The sequence below is a fragment of the Ptychodera flava genome, chromosome 6, assembly GCF_041260155.1.
Source record: "Ptychodera flava strain L36383 chromosome 6, AS_Pfla_20210202, whole genome shotgun sequence".
In the NCBI taxonomy this organism is placed as follows: Eukaryota; Metazoa; Hemichordata; class Enteropneusta; family Ptychoderidae; genus Ptychodera; species Ptychodera flava.
In genome coordinates this window covers 10795914-10817817 of record NC_091933.1, presented here as the reverse complement: position 1 = coordinate 10817817, position 21904 = coordinate 10795914, and the positions used below count along the sequence as shown (strand labels likewise).

Sequence of the window (21904 nt, the reverse complement as noted above, 5' to 3'; positions counted from 1 at the left end):
CACCATGAATTTTTTTTTTTCTACAGGGCATATGCTGGCAACTTTTTTTTTTCACTTTCCTTCTTCGAGATATATTTTTTTTTTACCAAATTTCGGTGCAATGTTTGTTTGCTTGGTTTTTCACACCCAGTAACAAGATGCTGTTCTATCGCACACAGACTATATTCAAGAAACTAAATAAAGATATGTAAATACATGTACATTTTTGATTCACTTTACAAAAATATCAGTTTATAGATCTCATTTATACCATGGGTAACACACTGAAAATACAAATCAAACAACCTGATTACTGAGTTCTACATTAAGCATTAACAAACTTACAGTGAAAACTTTTCTGAGAACATCACTGGTGTCATCAGAAGAGATGATGGTATCCTACCTATATTTGTAAAATCATGTACATCAGACCAGGCATTTACATGTGCTTGAAAAAAATATGTCATTGTCTGACAAGTGTCCTGGTTTGAGTGATATTAGCAAGTTGAACAGTCCACTTGACTGACTGAGTCCACTTGACCCAGTTCATGGCAGGCTGTCTCTCTTCTTGTGGTATTTTGACAAAATCCATACATTCAGATTTACACATTTCTGGAAAACACTGGTGAGCAATTTCAATTCAGCATACTTCCTCTAATCAGAAGGTCATGTATACTGTACAATTGTTCATATTCAGTTATTGTTCCTCAAGCTTGAAATGGTTTATGCTTTATAAAACTCCAGAGCTACTGCTTGATTTTTATTGATGCTGCAGTGTGCATCGAACAATTGCCAAATTTTTTTTTTCCGAGTCGCAATGGTCCATAATTGTTTTTCCATCAGCCACTTAAAGCCAGATTTTTTTTTTCGAGCAACTCCACCTGGCATCTTTTCCCCCCAAATCTTCCAAGCCCCCCCCAGGATATCAAATGGTCCACCCCTTATGTGAATGCCGAGCATTCTCCTTTGCATTCTTCAATTTGCTCAGAGATAAAGTTGATAAAAAACCTGCACCTTTAACAAGTTCGTATAAAACAGCAAATTTCTGTGGGATGCTTGGAAACCAAAGTGTTAACAGCAAGCAATCCGCAATGATTTTTATGCATATTTGTTCAACAAAGGCTGAGTGTATACCTGGCGAAGGGGGTTATTGGTATTATATTATATCAACTTGCGTGTCTTTGTTGTCTTACTTGTAGGGCTTGAGTTAGTTGTAGGAGGACTCAAAAGAATCAATCATGCAGACTAGCTGTGTTAGACCAGAGTTGAGTAACTTTAGTCAGGGCACAGGGGAGGGGAGGACTATTTTCATCACTCTAAGCCCTAAATGCCGAAAACGAAAGTCCGATAGATCAAACGTCGGAAATTCTGCTCCCGAGACCGAGCATTTTTAAAGTTGGGATTACGTACAGATATCGACATTACATTTTATTCGTATGCAACACGAACACTTATAATACCGGTACTTGTCAAAAAATACCTGCTGCAGTCACACAAATGGGTCAAGAGATAAAATCAAAAGAAAAAAGTAACAATATTACAATATTTTTCGTAAATTTACATGAGAACAATAATCCTGGCTTTTTTGACATACTAAAAATAGATTTATCTCATTCTGTACCGCGGTACGCGTATACGGTATCGACCGTCGCGACATTCAGAGGTGGCACAGTGTAGTTTTGGATCTATTGGACGTTAATTTTGTATCAGAAAAAAAGCAGTTTTGAAAGAATCCAGACTTGCGATGACTGCAACTGTGATGAACAGTTGTGCAGAGTGTGTTGCCCGATGCAGCGAGAGCTGGACGATTTTAACACAGCGCGGACATTTTTTTAACAGAGCGCGGTGATTTTTACACAGCGCGGCGCTTTTAACACAGCGCGGGGCTTTTTTTAACACAGCGCGGTCATTTTTTAACACAGCACGGCGATTGTCGTTTTCGTCCACCGTATACGCAGGGCTAGCGAGAGAGTTGCCGACATCGACGGTTATTTACGAGAAGTGAATAAAAGACTGTCATTTTTGGAAGCGATCGAGTAGCTGAGGTAGGCTGGGATACGATTTGGGCCCAAGAACGCTGAATTTCGGCAGTAATTTGGCTTTTACGTCAAGTCCCAAAATGGATTGAAGTCACCGACCCTACGTACGGGTCTTTGCAGGGCTGTGGTGAGCGGAGCGATTAGCTGTAGCGGAACACACAGCATCGTATGTACTCAGGGCTAGTTGACCCAAGTGAAAATGTGTTCGCGATCAAATCTTCCTGTATGTTTTTCAGAATTTTCGACAAAATCATTGCTTCTTAAATCTTTTGTAAAATATAAAATACTAAAATAAAATGCGATGTGCCATGTCTCCAGATTTCTAAAATATCGTTCGTTGACCGTTCGACGGAATGCTCATTTCGCAAACTTGTGACGCAGTTGAAATTCAATACTGACCGCCAAACAATCTTAGTGAGACGAGATCATTCTAGACATCCTCCAAATTATCCAACCATTTGCGTTAGAGTTCAGCTCGCTCAGAGTATCATAACATTCTTCGGCCTTCGTTTAGATCGACCCTAATCTCTCCCATTTAGGAAATAAATACACAAGCTACCTTGACAAAACTTCGTGCACCATCCAGGACCAACGCACTACAAATCTGTCTTGACGTCATCATCTCCTTACATGGTAATCGGCATACCGTATTTTTTAGCAAAGGAGACACAGAATACGTCGGAGTATTCAGTTTCAAAACGTATTACATTGTGTGATGTTGTCAAAAAAAGGTAATGTTACTGCAGTGGTATAAATTAGAAAACACAAAAGTTCAAATCAGTTTATTTTGGACTGGCTTTACCCAACATTTCATATTGTTTCTTATGCCAGATTTGACCACGTGCTTACTGGCGACCCTTTACATGCAAATTTTGTGTCAAATGGTGTGTTCTCCTGGAAAAACAAACGTACGATTTCTATATGAAGGAGGCAAAATTTGCCCTCAAAACTCGAAACCACCCCTTTATGGGGTGTACCTAGCTATTTTAAACGAGCTTCTCGAATCTGCAGCTCTATTTCGAAATGATGGTCTGGTTTTCTCAGCTCAAGGATAAGTGTTCTCCATCGCTGTGGGCATTACTATTCTCAACTGGGGGTACAGTTTCCAGTCGTAATGTTTTTCATTGTGTCCGGGATATAAAACCTTTCCTTTTACAATTTTACTTTGATTAACACTAGTCCACATCTTGTCAGCGATTAAACATGTTTCAAGTTTAAATGTTAAATTCTGGTCTCGAGCCCTCTTGTTCGACCAAACTGAAATTACCCCTCCCACTTTGGCTCGTCCAGTGGGTGTAGCAAGGGTCGTGCCATCGCCTAGGAAACGGAGGGTGCATTAATTGTTGCATTTCGATGCACATTTTGATTATATTCAGAAGATTTTGTGGCAAAAACTCAGATAGAGAAGCATTAATATTCACATCTCACTTATTCAAGACTGGCTGAGAGCAGCACTTCCATTCAGTTAACATCATTACGCCATTTATTATGCCAAGAAAGATGAAGCCAAGACATTTTGCCCTCCCTGGTCTCAGCCAGAAATGGTTATACCTTACAGAGTTTTTTCCCACGGAATGAAAACAAATGTACTTGGGCTGAGGCCCAAGTACAATAAGGTGACTCGCTGTCAGGTCAGACCTGTTACATATTAGTCGCGCCTGTGGCTTACTGACTACACATGCGCATATTCATGATGTACTATGCGAGTAACCTTAAGTGTACCCGATTTAATTCATGGACGCCGCCGTGAATTTTTTTGACTAATCGTAAATAAGGGAGTACGAAACATGCAAGGTATTATTTTATAACATGCCACTAATAAAACATCTCTTTTATCAGCCAATACTTATTGTTATCCACCTTGTCACTGACACAAATTATCGTTACAATCACGCCTCAAAAATAGGAAAAGAGAGGAAACTCGTGCATATGAACGAGGACATATGCAAAGAATGCTGGGATCGAATTTTAGAAAAGCGCTCTCTGTGTCAATAACTAGACGCAAAAATTGCCGGTTTTTAAACGGAACGCTAGTTTTCAGCCTCCAATATGAAGTTGGGCCGTGCAGTTACAATAACAACGATAATGATGGCAAAATAGGTAGTTATCATGGTAAATATTGCCAATTTATATCAAACTCTCTTAGGCCCTACACACGAAACAGAAAATCTCTACCTGCAGGGTCTGACATCATGTAAGTTTACGGGAACTATTTTCATCAGAGGGTAAACTGGGCATAGTGGTCGTACAAACGTATATATATAGCAAGTAACAATTAATTCTAGTTTATCCTTTTCTATTTGTAATCACGAATCAATACAAATAAAATTTCTAATCTTAACGCCTGGCGCGACACTAAGGGATGAGCCCTTTATAATATTATTAAAAAAGTTTTATTTTCTGCTTACTGTGAAAATATTTATTGCTACCATTTATTGTTTAACTACAAATCAAAGGTTTCGAAAAAGCTAAAAGTTTTGTATAACAATGTTTGGAGGAGGCTTCTAGAAGTTTCTGCTGGCAGAAGTGCTTCAAGCATGTTTGGATCTAACAATATAATATCTCTCAAAAAAGGTTTCCGACATAGTATTTACAACTGATTTCAGCCATATGTAATTCAGGCTGGAATTGCCGCAATAAGATTTTCCGTTCCTGGAGGGAGCAACTCCTTGTCTTGCAAGTGATTATCTACTCATTATCTCTATTCCTTTTTCGCCTTCTTTCTTGATCATCCTAGTATGACTTTCCTTTTGTTTGTGTAATGCTGGTATGGAAACATTGGCTGAAATAAACTTCAATAACGGTTCACCTTTACTCAGATTTGACTTCATTAGTGCTATCTGAGTTCAAGGTCACAATCACACTATCGTGCAAAGCATGAAGAGACTGTAAATTAAACATTAATTTTTAACTTTTTTACAATCGATGCCGGGTATATATATATATTATATATATATATATATATATATATATATATATATATATATATATATATATATATATATATATATAGTATATATATATATATATATATATATAAATATATATATATTTATATATATATTTATATATATATATATTGTACGCCTAAGTCCTGTTTTCTGCTTGCTATCAAATATATATATATATATATATATATATATATATATATATATATATATATATATATATATATATATATATATATATATAATATATACGACGCTTTAAATTACAACGCATAAATTCAGTCAATTATAATATTGAATTTGTGAAGTATTGACGTTTACTTTGACATTACTAAGCGATGAACATTTCCAAAAGCCAAGAATAATATATCTCACACTTCGAGATACAGCTGCAAATGCAACTAGAAATTAGAATTAGACAGACCACGAAGTCAATGTGCAGCATATAGCTGAAAGACTATTTTTCACATTGCGATGTTAAGCCAATTTTATGAAAAAAGGGACATGTATAATGTATGTGGAGAAAAAAGCAGAAGACATTTGTAAATGCTAAGATAGGAATGAACTGAATTACTGCTAAAAGGTTGGTATAGAAGGCCATCACAAGAATTGCTCAATACCATGGTGTTGGAAACGTAAAGTCAATCTTGCCTGCCACCCTTATTACAAAAAGCTCTATAGATATTAGTCAATTTAAGGGGCAAGATGATCTAGTAGGACAGCAAAGTCATTGTCATCTTTTTGTTTAATACTTTGTGTAAGTTCATGAACTTTACATAAATCTTGCTATAGATTTGTTGCTTATGGGCAATAACTGTGTTTCAGTTCATTTGAGAGCAATCCATCCATGACAGGTTTAAATTGTAATATAACTTCTATTTAAAGGAGAGAAACTTCTCAAATAATTTTTGTTCCCTGTAATTTCCTGTGAGCACACACAGACAGATACTCAGGACAGATGCTGGTGCTAGCTTGATAACTAACATAAAACTTGTAACTTCATTGTCTATTGACTGTAACATGAGAGGTCGTGGATACTTAATCTCTGAAATGTGAATGTCAAAGTCTGTATATTGACTCAAGGACGTTTACTTTACAAATGCCTAGGGTCGTCTCAAATGTGAGAATCTAAATTGGAAATATGTTTTTTTATCGCTTTTGTTACCCAAAAGAGCGTGGAAATCTCTGATACTTGAATCAGCCGTACTGCATATTTCTAACATTGACCATTACCACGTTTCTGTACCACAACTCATAAAACAGTCCAAAATGCAGGATTAATGTACCTTCCAAAACTACATGAAAGACCCCTAAAATCAATTAGTTAAAAAGGGGGGGGGGGTAGCAATTTCCCAAAACTATCTAACCGCTTAACCGTTTAACTCCATTTTTAGGAATAATAACCTTGGACACAATCTGAATATCTGTACTAAATATTGAACGCAGTCTATTCAGTCGTTTTTGACTTTTTGTCGTTTACGGAAAATTTTCAATGGACGACGTCAAGTCAACCTATCACAATAACATGATGACCTTCTGTCATTATGTTAAAAATTGGATGAATCACCAAACGTTTGTTCAGTTGCTGACGTGATACGAGTTTCCTCAGAGTGGTGCCACTGTACTGGTATTGTCTACTATTCATTGTGTTCTAGAAGGTGTATTCCACAGACTGTTGAAGCCCACAGTCAGTGGCTTCTGATAGTCTGGCGATCTGATAGTCTGTCAGGGCGATCTCTTTGCAAATATGTTGGTGATGGCAAGAATTGCAGCAGAGAGAAAGGCGCAGGTGGCAGCTGAGTACATCGTGATGTCAGAGGTTCCAGTTACATCATACAGGGCTCCTAGATGAAATTGCAAAGGACACGATATAACCAATATCATTTAAGCCAAAAATTAATTTTACAAATAACAATAGAGAGATTTGTTGTTATAACGGTATGCAGGTGAGTTTGACGCATTATATGACGTATGTTTTAATCATGGACCTGTATATTTTGTGTGTATATTGATACAGTTTTTTCTCTCTCAGTAACACTTCGGGACTATCTCTCCTTACTTAGTTTATATATAAAATATTATATATATTTCAAGCTGACGAGTAAGATGAAGCCAGAAAATTTTGAGACTAGACCAAAAAACTGCCGTTTTTCGTACAAAAAGATCTTCCTTAACACTTACCGCAGCTTAACCTTTAATATTTTGATATTTTAATATGAATGACGACGTTCATAATGCAAAGTGAGTTGTTCGTGCAACATAGTTTCTTACCTGTGATTGCTGTCCCGATTAAGTTACCAATTCCAAAGGAAAATAGATATAATCCATATGCACTGGATAAGTGCCTTCTTTCCACTGCATCCTTGTAAACTACGAAGGGCAGTGGATTATACAGGCCACTTGTCAGTCCAAAGCCCACACACAGTATCATTACTCCCCAGTAGTTAACAACAAACACAGATATTAACAGAAACACAGTCCACAGAAGAATACTTCCTATAAGTACGCTGACAGGTGATACAATTCTCAGGTCGATGAACCAGCCATGGGTCAGTCTCATCAGGCACGAAGAAGCTCCGAGTACAGTTAATAATAACGAAGCGTTCATTCCACCTATGCCGATGTCAGCAACTCGTTGCATGAAAAAGGTGAGGAAAGTTCCATTCGTTGCGCCCAGAAAGCTGATAGCTAAAGAGATTCCAATTGTGTTAGGTTGTATACAAATGATGTGAAAACCGAACCGACGGATGAAGCTGAAACACCTGTGCTTTCTCTGTACAGTATTGATGTTTGCATTTTTTTCTTTCGTAGGAAGTGGGCGAAGTAACGTCACTGCCACACAAAGGTTTGCAGACATTCCCGATAGAATAATAAATGTTCCCCGCCAACCATAACGAGTAATGAGTAATTGACAGATTGGTGGCAAACCCATCACACCAAGTCCATACCCTGCTGTTGCTAGGCCATTGGCTAAACCATGGCGTTTTTGGAAGTACTTTCCGAGTAGGGTAAATGTTGGTAAATAAGACAGTGTTAAACCAAAATCTGCAACAACAAAGATTAGAATGTTTTTAGTAAACTTAACTTTCTAATGCACAGACAATACACATAAGAATGATCTCTTCTACCCTGACTTTTGACAGATTGACCAGCCATTCAATAATAATTGTAGTCATTCAGTTGTATGCTTGAAGGAGGATACTTTCTTGTTGACCCCTCCCTGACTAAAATATTAACCCTGACCATCCATCAATACGAAACAAAATGCCACCTTTTAAAAACTCAACACAATTTTTCAGGTATGCAACAGTAAGGTAACGTGGCATAAAGAAGGTTAAAGGATTACCTGTAACGGCGCAACAAGTAAAGTGTATGAATTAATACCACACATGCATTGGATGTTCAGTAGACCGTTATGTCAAATGTGAACCGTGCGACTTTCCAGTTTTGCAGAGCGGAAATAGGGAAAGGAAGCTCAACTTTGTGAAATGCCAAAAAGTATTACAGATTAAGGGTTCTTTTAGTTCATTACTGTTTAAACAACGGGAAACAAACATGAATTACAGATAAACTTAAAGACTTTGGGATGGAATTCAAATAGCAAGCAGTTAGGATGGCGTTGCACTTAGAAAACACACTTTTTCCAAATGATGTAATAATCTGTTGATAATCAAACTGCTGGTTCGATTGCACAGTGTCAAATAAAATGTGAAAAGTTCACACCATTTGACATAGCCAGAGTGGAGTTATATTCTTTTGCAATGTTAAGAAAAGGGAGAAAAATGAAGCCAGGAAATCCGGAGATTTGCATATTATACATTAATTTGCATTAATTAATTTCTTTCTCACCCAACTTATGTCTGCTGTACATTCTAAACTGTAAATTGTACACAACTTCAATATTGGCGTAAAAAATTCTTAACATTTATTGAACATTAGCGAAAGAGTGATATTAGGCAAAAAACGCTGTGTAATGTAAAACGGACATTTAACGCCCCCTTAATTCAGAGTTTAGCCAAGTATTGTCAATGCAAATCATTTTGTATCACCCTAATGGCAAATGAACTGCCTTGTTTAATAATGAAATGTCAGTTATCTTTCAGCAACTCTGCTGGAAATTAATGTCACTGTCAAGAAGTTGAATGAAATCCTTTGCACTTAGGGATCGATTACTGCCGGGGATGGGCCGGCAAGGTCTCTCTCTCCGCATCAGTCAAAATAAGTGAACCCCCTACCCATTGTAGCAAAATATTGATGACCCCCCTTTTAAGGTGATAACAATTTCATGACCCCCCCCCCCCCCGCCGCATATTGCTTGAGTAAAGCTGCACACACAAACACCTCCGGAGGGAACAAGATATAATCCCCAAAAAGCCAAAAGATTCTCAGATTATTTCAAATGACCCTCCTTACAAACTCACAAGGTGTTTCAAATTTCAATGTTCAAATTTCCCCTTCTGACTTGCTATAATTTTGTAATCACCCCTCAAAGGGATTGGACAGAAATTACAGGTGGATCGCAATATTTTTGCGCAAACATGTGTGCACAAAATTTGGATATTTGGATTTAATGGTAAATCAGCTGTTGATAATGTTGATTCACTGTACATGGTAGTCCAGGAGAAAACTAGGTAATAATTTTTCTATACAAAACTATATCTATGCATTTATAGATATTCGATAATGGACATAAATGTACTTAATTGGAATAGGGTTATTACAACTGGTATGTGGACAAAAAATTTGACTTTAGAATTCCACCAACAATGTTCATCCACTATACATGGGAGTCTATGAGAAAACTATGAATAATTAATTTTTTCAACACAAAAATAGGTAAACCTGATAGGTAAACCTGAGTACTTATGTACTCTCGATTATTAGACTAGGGTGGTTACTAATGGATTTGTTTGCCAGAAACTGAATTTTGGAATTTCACTAATGTAGATTCACAGTACATGGGAGTCTATGAGGAAACTATGAATATTTTTTCTAAAACAAAAATGGGTAATTTAAAATCTGTGTATTTATTTACTCTTGATTATTAATATTAATGTACTTGATTAAACAAGGGTAATTACAAATTGATATGTGTGAAAGAAATTGGATTTTAGAATTTCAGCAAAATGTTTATTCACTGTACATGGAAGTCTATGAGGAAACTATGAATATTTTTTCCAATACAAAAATTGGTAAATCTGTGTAATTATGTACCCTCGATTATTAATATTGATATACTTGATTAGACCAGGGTGATTTGTTTGATTTTTTTAATTTGTTAGATTTTGGAATTTCACCTAAATGTAGATTCACTGTACATCGGAGTCTATGAGGAAACTGAATATTTTTTTCCAAAACAAAACTATCCAAATCTGTGCATTTGTAGACGTTTAATGATGCATTTTAAGGTACTTAGTTAGACTAGGATGGTTAATGGTTGATATGTGTGCAAGAAATTGTATTTCGGAATTTCACCGAAATGTTGATTAACTATACATCGGAGTCTATGAGAACACAATTAATAATTTTTTTTACAATGCTGAACTAATTAATTCATGCTTTCATAGATGTTTGAGAATTGATACAAATGTACTTAATCAAAATAGGGTATTTGAAACTTCAGATTTTGACAACAAGTATTATATTGGAATTTCACCTAAAAGTATTACTTCACTTTTCATGGTACTAATGGTCTGCAGCTAACTGTCAAATAATTTCCCTGACAAAACTTGCTATATCTCTAATATGTATAAGTAATAGTAATTGAATACCCTCAGTGACTTCGGTTTACAATAAGATAAGCCTCAGAGTTGCCAAGTCAATATGTTCATGTGACAGATAATTATACTTTTGTTCAGATTTACAGTTAAATGACTTCAGAGAATGAAATCATGCAGCGAATCATTTTTATCTCGCAGAATATTTCTGAACACTGAAAGTTTTTTTGACGGGATGGATACTTATGAAAATCAAGTGACCCCCCTCTGAGCTGTATGAAAAATACATGACCCCCCCCCCCCCCTTTGCAGTTTTCAAATTTAAGGTGACCCCTGGATTTTGCCGGCCCGCCCCCGGCCGTAATAACCGAACATTCCCTTATTTGGCTAAGAATTAAGAAGGAATTGACCAATAATATGATATTTTCGCGATAATGAAAGTGTAGTGATAAGATACTCACACATTAAGCAACTAATCGTAATGTACAGCATCATTACATTCACCACGAATCCACTGATGAAAAGACCGGCAAAACACAAGAGAACGCCGATCATGGCAGCCCTTTTCTCCCCAGTGTATTCTCCGATCCAGACTGAAAATGGACCTGTGAAAAGAAAGAAACGTAAGTCACCGACTAGAATAAGTCTGTGTTCACAAAATGCCTATAAATGGACGAGGGACTTGTAACAAGCACTCACTGTGCTATGTAGATGTCCTGACAGAAAATAGCAAAAATTGCAGCAAATATACACAATTGAAGATTTCATTGTAATGTGAACCCCAAAAAACATGTCAATTGAAGCTATCAGACGAGTAGTTTTTTGAGAAACAAATTTCTGATCAAAAATGGCAAAAGTTGCCCCCAAAACGGAAAATTGCAATTACAATTATCATTTCAATAGATCATACATTAAATAACCCCTAAAAACCTGTAAACCAAATATACTAAACATCAAAGTTTTCAGACGAGCAGTGTTTTAGTTACATATTTTTGACGAACAATGGCAAAATTGCCCAAAAATATAAAATTGCAGATTTCACCATAATTTCAGTCCATCACATTGAGTTTATCTGTATAAATCTGTATACGAAATATCAAAGCTATCAGGCGAGTAGCTTTTGAGAAAAAAAGATTTTTGACCAAAATTTCCCAAAAAATACAAATATGCAAATTTCACTACAATTTGAAAAAATCTACTGAGGTCACCCAAAGTGAACTGCATATAAAGTTTCGAAGCTATTGAACAAGCAGTTTCAGAGAAGAAGATTTTTGACCAAAAACAGCGAAAAATGCCCCCAAAATACAAATATGCAAATTTCACCACGATTTGAAAAACCTAACTGAAGTCACATCAAGTGTACGGCATATCAAATTTCAAAGCAATGGGACATGCGGTTTCAGAGAAGAAGGTAATTGTTGACCGACGACAACGGACAATCAGCCTATTTGACTCGAAGCTTCACGTCGCTGACAGCAGAGCTAAAAACTGAAGGTATATGAGGCCCTTGGGAAATTTGCTGTTCCGATGAACTGCTGAAAGGAGTGGGCTGATAATCAGCTGATTAGAAATATCACAATTGGACATCTATATTTAACAAGAAGACACACATAATGTTTAACAAAATCAAAATTTTCAGTTGTGCATTATTATTGTACAAATACATTAAAGGAAGTAAATTCTGATAATTTTAAAAATTAGCAAACACGAAACTTGTCCAAAAAAACTGTTGCTTGATTAAAAGCAGTAAAAGCACAGTGATCTCGATACCTTCAACCATTGCAGAATGTTCGGGAAATAGTTCTTACAATCTACAATGAGCCATGGACCCAAAGCTGAGCATTGATGTATCCAGAATGATCTGCATCCGTCGATTCTTGACATTCCAACTGAGTAAAAGATTAACTTTAAGTTGTACTGTATGCAAATGATGACCGTATATTTGATACGAGCGGAAAATTTCCCTTCTGCCCGAGTCACTTTAACTCATTTTTATAATGAAAAATGGATATTTTATTTGTGTGTGCATGTGTGCATGTATGTGGCACGTGTGCATGTAAGAGGTAAATGAGTTATACCGTTGTGTACCGTTGTATCACAATATGTCTTAATATATGTTTTCCAATACCTTATATACTTTTTAAATGAAATAGTGACCCGTGCTTTACCGTGTGCGATACAATTACAGCATTAAAAATATTCCCAGGGCTCTCAGTATTGATAGACTGATATAAAATTTGTGTGCGATAGCGAGTATGTGCGAGTGCTTCTTGAACTGCCGTGCGTCGTGAGATCGAATCCGATGGAGAATTTACTGAAACACTGAAAGAGAGACAGACAGAGAGACAGACAGATAGACAGACATACACACGCACGCACGAACGCACGTGTACACACACACACGCCCGCGGATTCTTGTTTCTATGGTGTATTGTATATTACCACCTTGGTATTGCCACTGTAAGGATACAGTATTGTCCTTAGAAGCCGGGTGCCGGCTAAATAACCCGGCTGTTTTGCATTTTTTCCCGGCTACTTTTAACGTAATTAGATTATTTTTATAGACCTATTACCTATTAACTTCGGGATGGCACTGCCAGCTGTTAGACGGTACACGTACGATTAGCGGTTTCGTTACCCCTTTCCTCGCATGGAACTGCATAAACATAACACAGTTTCTAAATACCCATTTGTGGCTTTTTGAGCCCGATCTTTCACTTGTTAAATAGTGTGATTGGCTGATGGACGCGCCTATTGTGCTGCCAGTGTAATTGGTTGATTAGTATGAAGGTCATCTTAGGTCATTTTTACCTCGCGTGCGCATCCGCGCAGCGAGGTTATGTCGCAGCGATGTCTGTCTGTCTGTGTGTCTGTCTGTCTGTTGGTCCATTTTCTCAAAAAACGGCTGAACGTATTTCAGTCAAATTTGGTAGACATCTTCAGAATTCAAATGGCTAGAACTGAAAAGGTTTTGGTGGGCGTGGCTTGGATATTAATGAAGTTATGAAAGTTTTAATTTTTCTGTTACGCCGCGTATGACAAGTGAAAACAATCGACTGTTTGAGGGCGCTGTGAAATGTGCTTGTCCAGGTGGCTACAGCTGGATAGCTCTGGTTTCAACCACGGTCCCTCTGTGTTTCAACCTCGTATTGAACATTAAAAATATGATATTTTATTACTCATTCAACTCACTATTCAAGATAAAATATCGTTTAGCAAATTAGCTTCATCCTTGGTAATTGATTGTTTCCCTCGCTGCTCGATCGCCAGAATGAGTACATACGTTCTTAGCCCTGCGTACGATGCTGTGTGTTCCGCTACAGCTATTAATAGCCCCGCTCACCACAGCCCTGCAAAGACCCGTACGTAGAGTTGGTGACTTCAAATCCATTTTTGGACTTGACGTAAAAGCCAAATTACTGCCGAAATTCAGCGTTCTTGGCCCAAGTCGTATCCCTGCCTACCGCAGCTACTCGATCGCTTCCAAAAATGCCAGTCTTTTATTCTTTTTTCGTAAATAACCGTCGATGTCGGCAACTCTCTCGCTAGCCCTGCGTACGTACGCAGTGTACGCTGTGCATTCCCTGTGTGCGTTCCTAACACACAGCGTACACTGCGTACGTAATACGTTCTCTACCTAGCCTCATGGCATGGAAGTGCTGATGAATAATAACTTTGGGTCAAAGGTATTGAAGTGTCCAATCAGGTTCGTGCACAGAGTCCAAGGCCATGACCTACTTCATGTACTGCTGCACTGTTTTGATTTTGCTTCGCCAAGAAACGTATTCGTCATTGTCCATAGAAGTATGTTTGCTCTCCTTTGAGGTTGTTTGTGAAACAAATTCCGGGATAGGCCTTGGAATGCATACGATCGGCATCGCGGCAGTGCATGTAGCTAGCCGTACGAGTATGGCGAGAGTGTCCGGCTTTGGCTACGCCGCCTCCCACCTCCGGTAGGCGGCGTAGCCCCCGGCGTAGCCAAAGCCGGACACTGTCGCCATACTCGTAGGGCTATGCATGTAGCGTACCATGCTTGTGTAACTGCCGAGCTCAACGTGCATTCACGGTTGATACTCGTGTACAATCATGATGTGTTCAATTCTGATGAAGATTCATAAGTCTTAGTTTTGCAGTCTTTTTTCCGTACGATAATCCTGACAATACGTGTTACTGTTAGACGAGGTGGCCATTTTATGATAAGTTTCAATACTGCACAGCTACATAGCGTCACTATCGTGTGATCGAGGTACAGCGTTGTTGAACGGGATACAGAAACTCTGCAGAGGAGAAACGATCGTTGACATGAACAGTCAATGTACTTCAGCACGTAGTCCGCAGATAGCGGATCGAGAAAATAACAGTCTGTGTCTTTTAAGTTGCTTTTCAAGATTGTATTAGCTACAGAACCAACAATGACAAATTTTTCATGAGATTTCCATGTTGGCATTGATGTTAAATCAGGAGCAGTAGGCTAGCTCCTGCCATGCTCCTGCGTACAATACAATACAATCTTTATTTACTCGACACATACTAACAGAGAGTATGGTATGGTACATCAAGATGTGTTACAAATGTAAGTGAACAATACAGAGAAAGAAAAACAACCATTCATCTCTGTAATACGAAAACATGCAATAATTACATTCATTGGAGCTGCTTCAGCTCAGTATAAACATGTGCTCTTTAAGAAAACAGTAAAAGTCTGAACAACAAATGAACAAAAGTTACCAGGACATTTTTCAGCCCGGAGCTGCTGGAGGGTTCAGCATACATTTGTATTTTTAGAAATACAGCTAGATCAAGAACATTTTGTTCCATTAACTTTTTAACAACTTCTTCTTTTTCTAAGAGACTATAACATTTACAAAAATCTGTACCTACTTTGTCCCAATAAAATTCTTTCTGAAGTATGATTTTTACATGAAAATAATAAATGAAACTCATCATCAATTTCATTATAATCACATCTCTGACAGATTCTTTCATTCAAGGTAATCTAGGTTTACTTTTTCTTCCCATTTCAATACCCAAGTTATGGTCACTCAATCTGAATTTGGACAAATGTTTACGGAGTGTAAAGTCAGACAAGCATTCTAAGTAATTTTCGAAGACAAACTGAGTTTTGAAAATTCTATATGTACGTAATTTGTTACCATTTCCATTTTTTCTTACATCATCAAACAGATTTCTCCTCCATGAACCCAAATATTCACTTGTAAGATTTTCTTTTATTTTCTTCTTCAGTTGACAATATGATTTCACTCCCAATGAACTGAAAACATGCATATGATTACAATCCCCCAAATTGCGATTAATAAATTTCACCCAAGGAGATTGAATTTTTCTGTTTTCTGTGAGTGCCTTTTTAAGAATGTGATTTGAAGGCAAACTGTTCAGTCTACACCAATATCTTATAACAGACATATAAAGTGAGATCTTCAATGGTAGTCTACCCAACTCAGCTCTTATGCCTTCCAAAGGAGTACGTTTACTGACTCCTAGAATAAATCTGTAAAACGACATACAAAGACTTTCAAGACAATTATCAGTACTAGTGATTTCTGTTGCCCAAATTTCAGAAGCATATGAAAGAATTGGAACAATCAATGTGTCAAAAAGTTTTAAGCAAAGTCTAGGATTTAACATTCTTTCACATAAAATTGACTTTTTTATGCTGAATAAGCTTTCATTGCTTTGTTTTTAAGATTATTCTGGTTTTGTTTGAATTTTCCATTAGGTGTAATAAGAACACCAACATATGTAAAATGTTTCACTGTTTCAATCAAATTGTTTTCAAAGTAAAATTGCACATTGTTTATGAAATGATTACTCTTGTTAAATACCATTGTTTTGTCTTGTCTACATTAACTGTGAGACCCCATAATTTACTATAAGAAAGTAACTTATTCAGACAATTCTGTAAACCTTCTGCAGATTTGACATAAGTATTAAGTCATCAGCATACAAAATACAACTCATTTTCAGGTCTCCAATTTCTATTGGGAAATCAGATATATCACCAAAAATACCTGGGAGATCATTCAGAAAAACATTGAATAAAGTTGGTGAAAGGTTACAACCTTTTTAACACCACAAGTAGAAAGAAACCCATCAGAAATACCTCTTGGTAGTTTCATTTTGTACTGAGTGTTATCATACATAGATTTTACAACATCATAGAAACCACCGGTTATTCCCAACCTCTGCATTTTAAGAAATAATCCTTTTCTCCAAACAGAATCAAAAGCTTTCCTAAAGTCTACAAAAGCTACATAAAGCTTGTTTGAGCTTGAGTTTTTCAAACTTTTAGTAGAAAACATTTTATCAATTACAGTCTTTAACAAAAATACACAGTCTGAAGTACGTCTATTCTTTCTAAAACCAAATTGAAAGGTGAGAAAAGATCATTGACCTCTAGATACTTAATGAGACGCTTGTTCAATACCAATGTGAAAAGTTTTGATAAACAACTTGAAAGTGCGATTGCTCTGTAATTGTTTGGATCACATTTGTCCCCTGATTTGTGAAGTGGAACTAACAATGTTGATTTCCAGAATGCAGGAAAATTACCACTATCCAGTATATGATTAAACAATTTTAAAATGCTACTTATACACACATTATTGCTAGCTTTAATCATCTCATTTCTTATGCAGTCTTCGCCTGGTGCTTTCTTATTTTTCAATTGTTTAATGGCAGATAATAACTCATTATGTGTTATTGGAGTATTAAGGTAAGTATTTAGTCTCTTTATTTTTTCCAACTCTCCCAATTTTCAGAAACAATTTTTTCTTCAGTTGTTGTGGACTTATTATTATACAATGACTCAAAATATGAAATCCAATCATTACTCTGTATAGATTCATCCAATGGGACACCCGATTTCTTCCTAAGGTTCTTCAAGATATTCCAATATTCACCTGAACTGTTTCCATCTGCCAATTCTAGTTTGTTTATCAATGATTTGGTAAACTGCTGTTTATTAAATTTAAGTTGCTTTCTGTATTTTTCCTCAGGGTGAAATATTACATCTCAAAACTGGATCATTAGGGGTTTTATCAAAGGCTTTAGCAGCATATTTTAGTTCCCTGCGTAAATTATAACAGTTTTTGTCAAACCACTGATTTCTTGTCTTCTTTTTCCTAGACTTATTGTATTTAACTTTCAGACATCGCCTGGCGCCTGTTGAAAATATCCTTGTCAACTCTATAGCTGCTGTATTTGTATCTGTACTATCTAAATCATATTTCATAAACTTATCAAAGGCATGAGTGAAATGTTCATTACTAAATGTATCATTGAAAATGTCAGCACTGTCATTTTCCCAAACATAACTTGGTAAAGGCTTATTCGGTACGGAGTCACAGACTACTGTGTAGTTACAACGTAATGAAGTACTTATAGCACAATGATCAGACATGGCACTGATATCATGAATTCTGAAATACTGCAAATTCTTATAGTTTGTTTTAGTAGTTATACAATAATCAACAGTACTTGAACCTACTGGATGATGATAGGTAAATTTCCCTGACAAATCCCCAACAGTTCGCCCATTAGCAATTATCAAATTGTTATTAAACAAAGGTCAATCAGTTGCCTACCAAACTTATTACCATTTGGCATTGAACAATCTCTGCTATTTCTTTCTCTAAAATCATCAGATGTATAGAAATTTGGTACAGGAGTATAAACTATATCGTCGTCTTTAATAAAGTCCTTGAGAAATCCAACTCTACTATTTAAATCACCCATGAGAATGATATCACCCATCACTGAGTATTTGAAATTTCACTTTCTAATACATCAAAATAATCATTTTTAACATGTACGCAAGAGTTCTCTGGTGGAATATAAACACAGCAAATGTACATATCATTTTTCAAAGAAAAGAACTCTTTGTCAAGTTTACACCATAAAAAATCGGATATCTTTGATTTCAACTTTGTAATGCCTTTTTTCAAAGAAGACTTAAACATAATTGCTGACCCTCCAGCAGCTCTACCTCGCTTTTTAGAAATACAATTTCTTTCGGATCGGAAAACACTAAAATCATCAACATGAAAAAATTCTTTGTTACAATTCAACCATGTTTCTTGTAAACATATCAAATCAAACTGTTTGATAAAACTTGAAAATTCATCAGCATGAACAGCTTTACTGTTAAGTCCATGTACATTCCAAGAGCAGATATTAATGTTACTTCTATTATGAAAAATTGTTTTCCTATGAATTTTATGAGAATTTAGTAAAGCTTTGTCTGTAAATTTACACATGATATTATGCAATACACCGGCAAACAGTGATACAATAGGTCTGCGTTTCCCGGCGGTACGGTGGTAGGCCGACGGCTTGTACCACACTGTCCACAGGACAGCACGTGGTAGAGGCCGTGTGCACAACCTGTACGCAGAGCTTCGAATACACTAGACAGAGTTCGTGTTTCCGTAAATTAGGCATTGAACTTGACAATATAGGCAATAACCAGAATCATCGACCATCGCCTGACAAGTGCACCATAGTCAGCTGTACATGAGTTGCGTGGCGTGGTGAGCAGGTTCCCATGGGTATTTATTTTTTGAAACGCGTACTTCAAAGGTCACGAACTCATTTTGCTGCTACACGGCGCGGCACAGATGATTGTATCGTTTTTGGGCGCATTGAGATACTGTGAAGTAGGTCAACTCGTTCTACATGGCAATTATATGTGAAATATGCAGAATTTATACGCAAACGCGACCTCTGCCAGTTAAGAGCCTGCTCAGCCATTTGCACTTGCATCGACAGATATTGTTGGATCATAATTTTTCAAATGGTTTCTTTTCTTTTTTTTCATTGCGTAATACAGTGGGGATAATGTCAAATTTAGATAGATTGGATTAATTTCGGGAATAAAAACAATGTAATGTCATAAAAGCCAATACCCCAAGAAGTACTTTACAAAATGTGCACGCGAGGCAATTCAGTTCATATCTGGTTAACGATGGCGTCAAAAGAAATGTGGCGTCGGTCACTGGCTCCTTGCCGATGGAATATTTTTTCAAAAGGTATACTTGATTCCAACAATACATTTAGTTTATGTATGAAAAACTTCAATTTCGCTGAATTTGTGAGAGAAAAGCGCCGAAAAGATGTGATTTTGATCGACGATTCGAACTTGAAGTTCATGAGACTGGCAAGCTAGTTTTCTGCCGCCGCGCTGGCTGCCAACGTCACTACGAATATGATCTTCTCAACAAATCAAGTTATTCTCAGAGCAATACCGACGCATTTTCTAGATTTAAAAAAATGAGCTGGAACTGATTTTTTTTGGAACCAACTGTTTATTTGGATGGATATTTTATTTTCATTGATTATTTTTAGGTACCAGAATCCACGGTCACAGGCATGTGTGTTGCCGACCGTTGCCGACCGGCGCATCATCGTCACGGCTCACGGCTTCACGGTGGCGCTGAGCCCCCGTTTTTTGAGACAACAGGACAATACATCGTGGATTCCGGCATGGGTTCAATTTCACTGCGCTTCTCCATGTTCTCTATGTTGGGTTGCCCGATAGTGTCTTTCGATGAGTTTGATGGTTTTGGGGAAACTACTATGTGGTAATCATTGATGTAAAAAATCTATTTTTTTACATCCATGTGGTAATGAAGATTGGGAAATGAGCAATGAAATGAGCAGACTGCAGGTGACTTAAGATTAAATGTTAAATCTATACTGCAAATAAAACCATGTGTCATAAATAATACAAACAAAACAAAATCGTGCTTGTTTGTTATGTTGTATGTGAGCCACGTCTAAGACACACAACAAAAGTACCGTTTCAGTCTCAGCTAAATGTCACCTCAGATGCCACCAGAGAACACCATTTCGACTCCAAAATTTCATTTTTCGCCTTGCGAGAGGGGGGACACCCCCTTCTCGCGCTCTCCCCCTCGTTCGCTATGCTCACTCGCATTCCACCCGTCTACTTTCTTAAATTACCCGGCTACTTTTAAATATAAGGACAACACTGAGGATACATCTACAGTAACAGCGTCAGACTCTTTAATATTAAGTTCAGCGACCTCAAACAATACTGGCCTCATTGAAAGCGGTAAACCTAAGGAAAACGATGGGTTTAGTGTAGCGTCTTTAAATTCAGTTAAGAAAACAAACGAACAATGTATGCTAGTAGTCCAGTCAATTTAGGGTTTAACCTAGGACTAATTGCAACAGAAATTATTTCTTCACCATGACCTTTGAAAGGCCTCACTAATGACATATTAAAAGTATAGGAAAATATAAGGGGTGCAAATTGGTTAAATTTGCATATATTCAAATTAGCTATATATCGCCTTTAAAATGACTGCTATACTCACATTTTGGCATGTAAACTTAATTCAAGTGACTTTTTTCATTGTAACACAATTTAGTAAGGTTCAACAAGTTATTTCTAAATGTCTCGAACAATAAATATCATGCAAATTAACTATTTGCATATATTCGCAGTTTTTTTCATTATTTTAGACAAAATGAATGTTAAAGCTCATATATAAAAAAAATTTTCTCATGAAATTGTTAAGGTTTGTAAGATTTATCAATTCCATACCAAAAAAATATGAGGTTCACCTAATTTGCATGCTTATCATTTAATACAGAAGGCCTAATTTGCATAATCGACACAAACTGTCTTATGAATACAATACAACTACAATAGCTTCCATTGACATTTTCTGGTTATTCAGAAATGCAATGAATATAGAGAAGAGTTTCAGAGCATTACTGTTTCAATAGAGGGAATCAGAATACTTTCTTTGGATATTCGTCTTTCTTTTACGACGTTAAGGTTATTCATGAAAAATCATTGGATGGTTCAATTTTTTGACATCTATTGTCAAAAGTTCAGTCATTTTCTCCTACAACATGTTCGATTGCAGTAAAAATTTTTGAAGGAATTTTTTATGCTTTTGGTCACTATTTTCAATGATGACGGAAATATTCAGTTACTAATAAATGGTTCACCACACTTAACAGCTGTGCCTGTTAATCATCTTTCTCATTATTGAGCAATCATTAGTATAAATACGAAAATCATTTGAATCATCATGATGATGGTGGTGGTAATGGCAATTGTTATGATGGTCATTATCATATCATAAACTTCTTCTCTTCCTCCCTGTTCACATCTTCCTCTAGGTGGTTCATTTTTTACAGCCAGAATCCTTTCGTTGACAACAGAAAG

At 36.7% G+C, this 21904-nt stretch overlaps 1 protein-coding gene across 1 annotated transcript in view; it reads right to left on the bottom strand.

Moving 5' to 3' along the window:
• Positions 1–5262: 5262 nt before the first annotated feature.
• Positions 5263–21904, bottom strand: part of LOC139134804 (monocarboxylate transporter 13-like) — a 70166-nt gene continuing 53524 nt past the window's right edge. Inside the window, exons 3-5 of the mRNA XM_070701860.1 lie at positions 11145–11288; positions 7238–8011; positions 5263–6810 (exon numbers count right to left, since the gene is read on the bottom strand). Coding sequence (XP_070557961.1) covers positions 6692–6810; positions 7238–8011; positions 11145–11288 — 1037 coding nt within the window. The 3' untranslated portion in view covers positions 5263–6691. The remainder of the gene's footprint in view (positions 6811–7237; positions 8012–11144; positions 11289–21904) is intronic.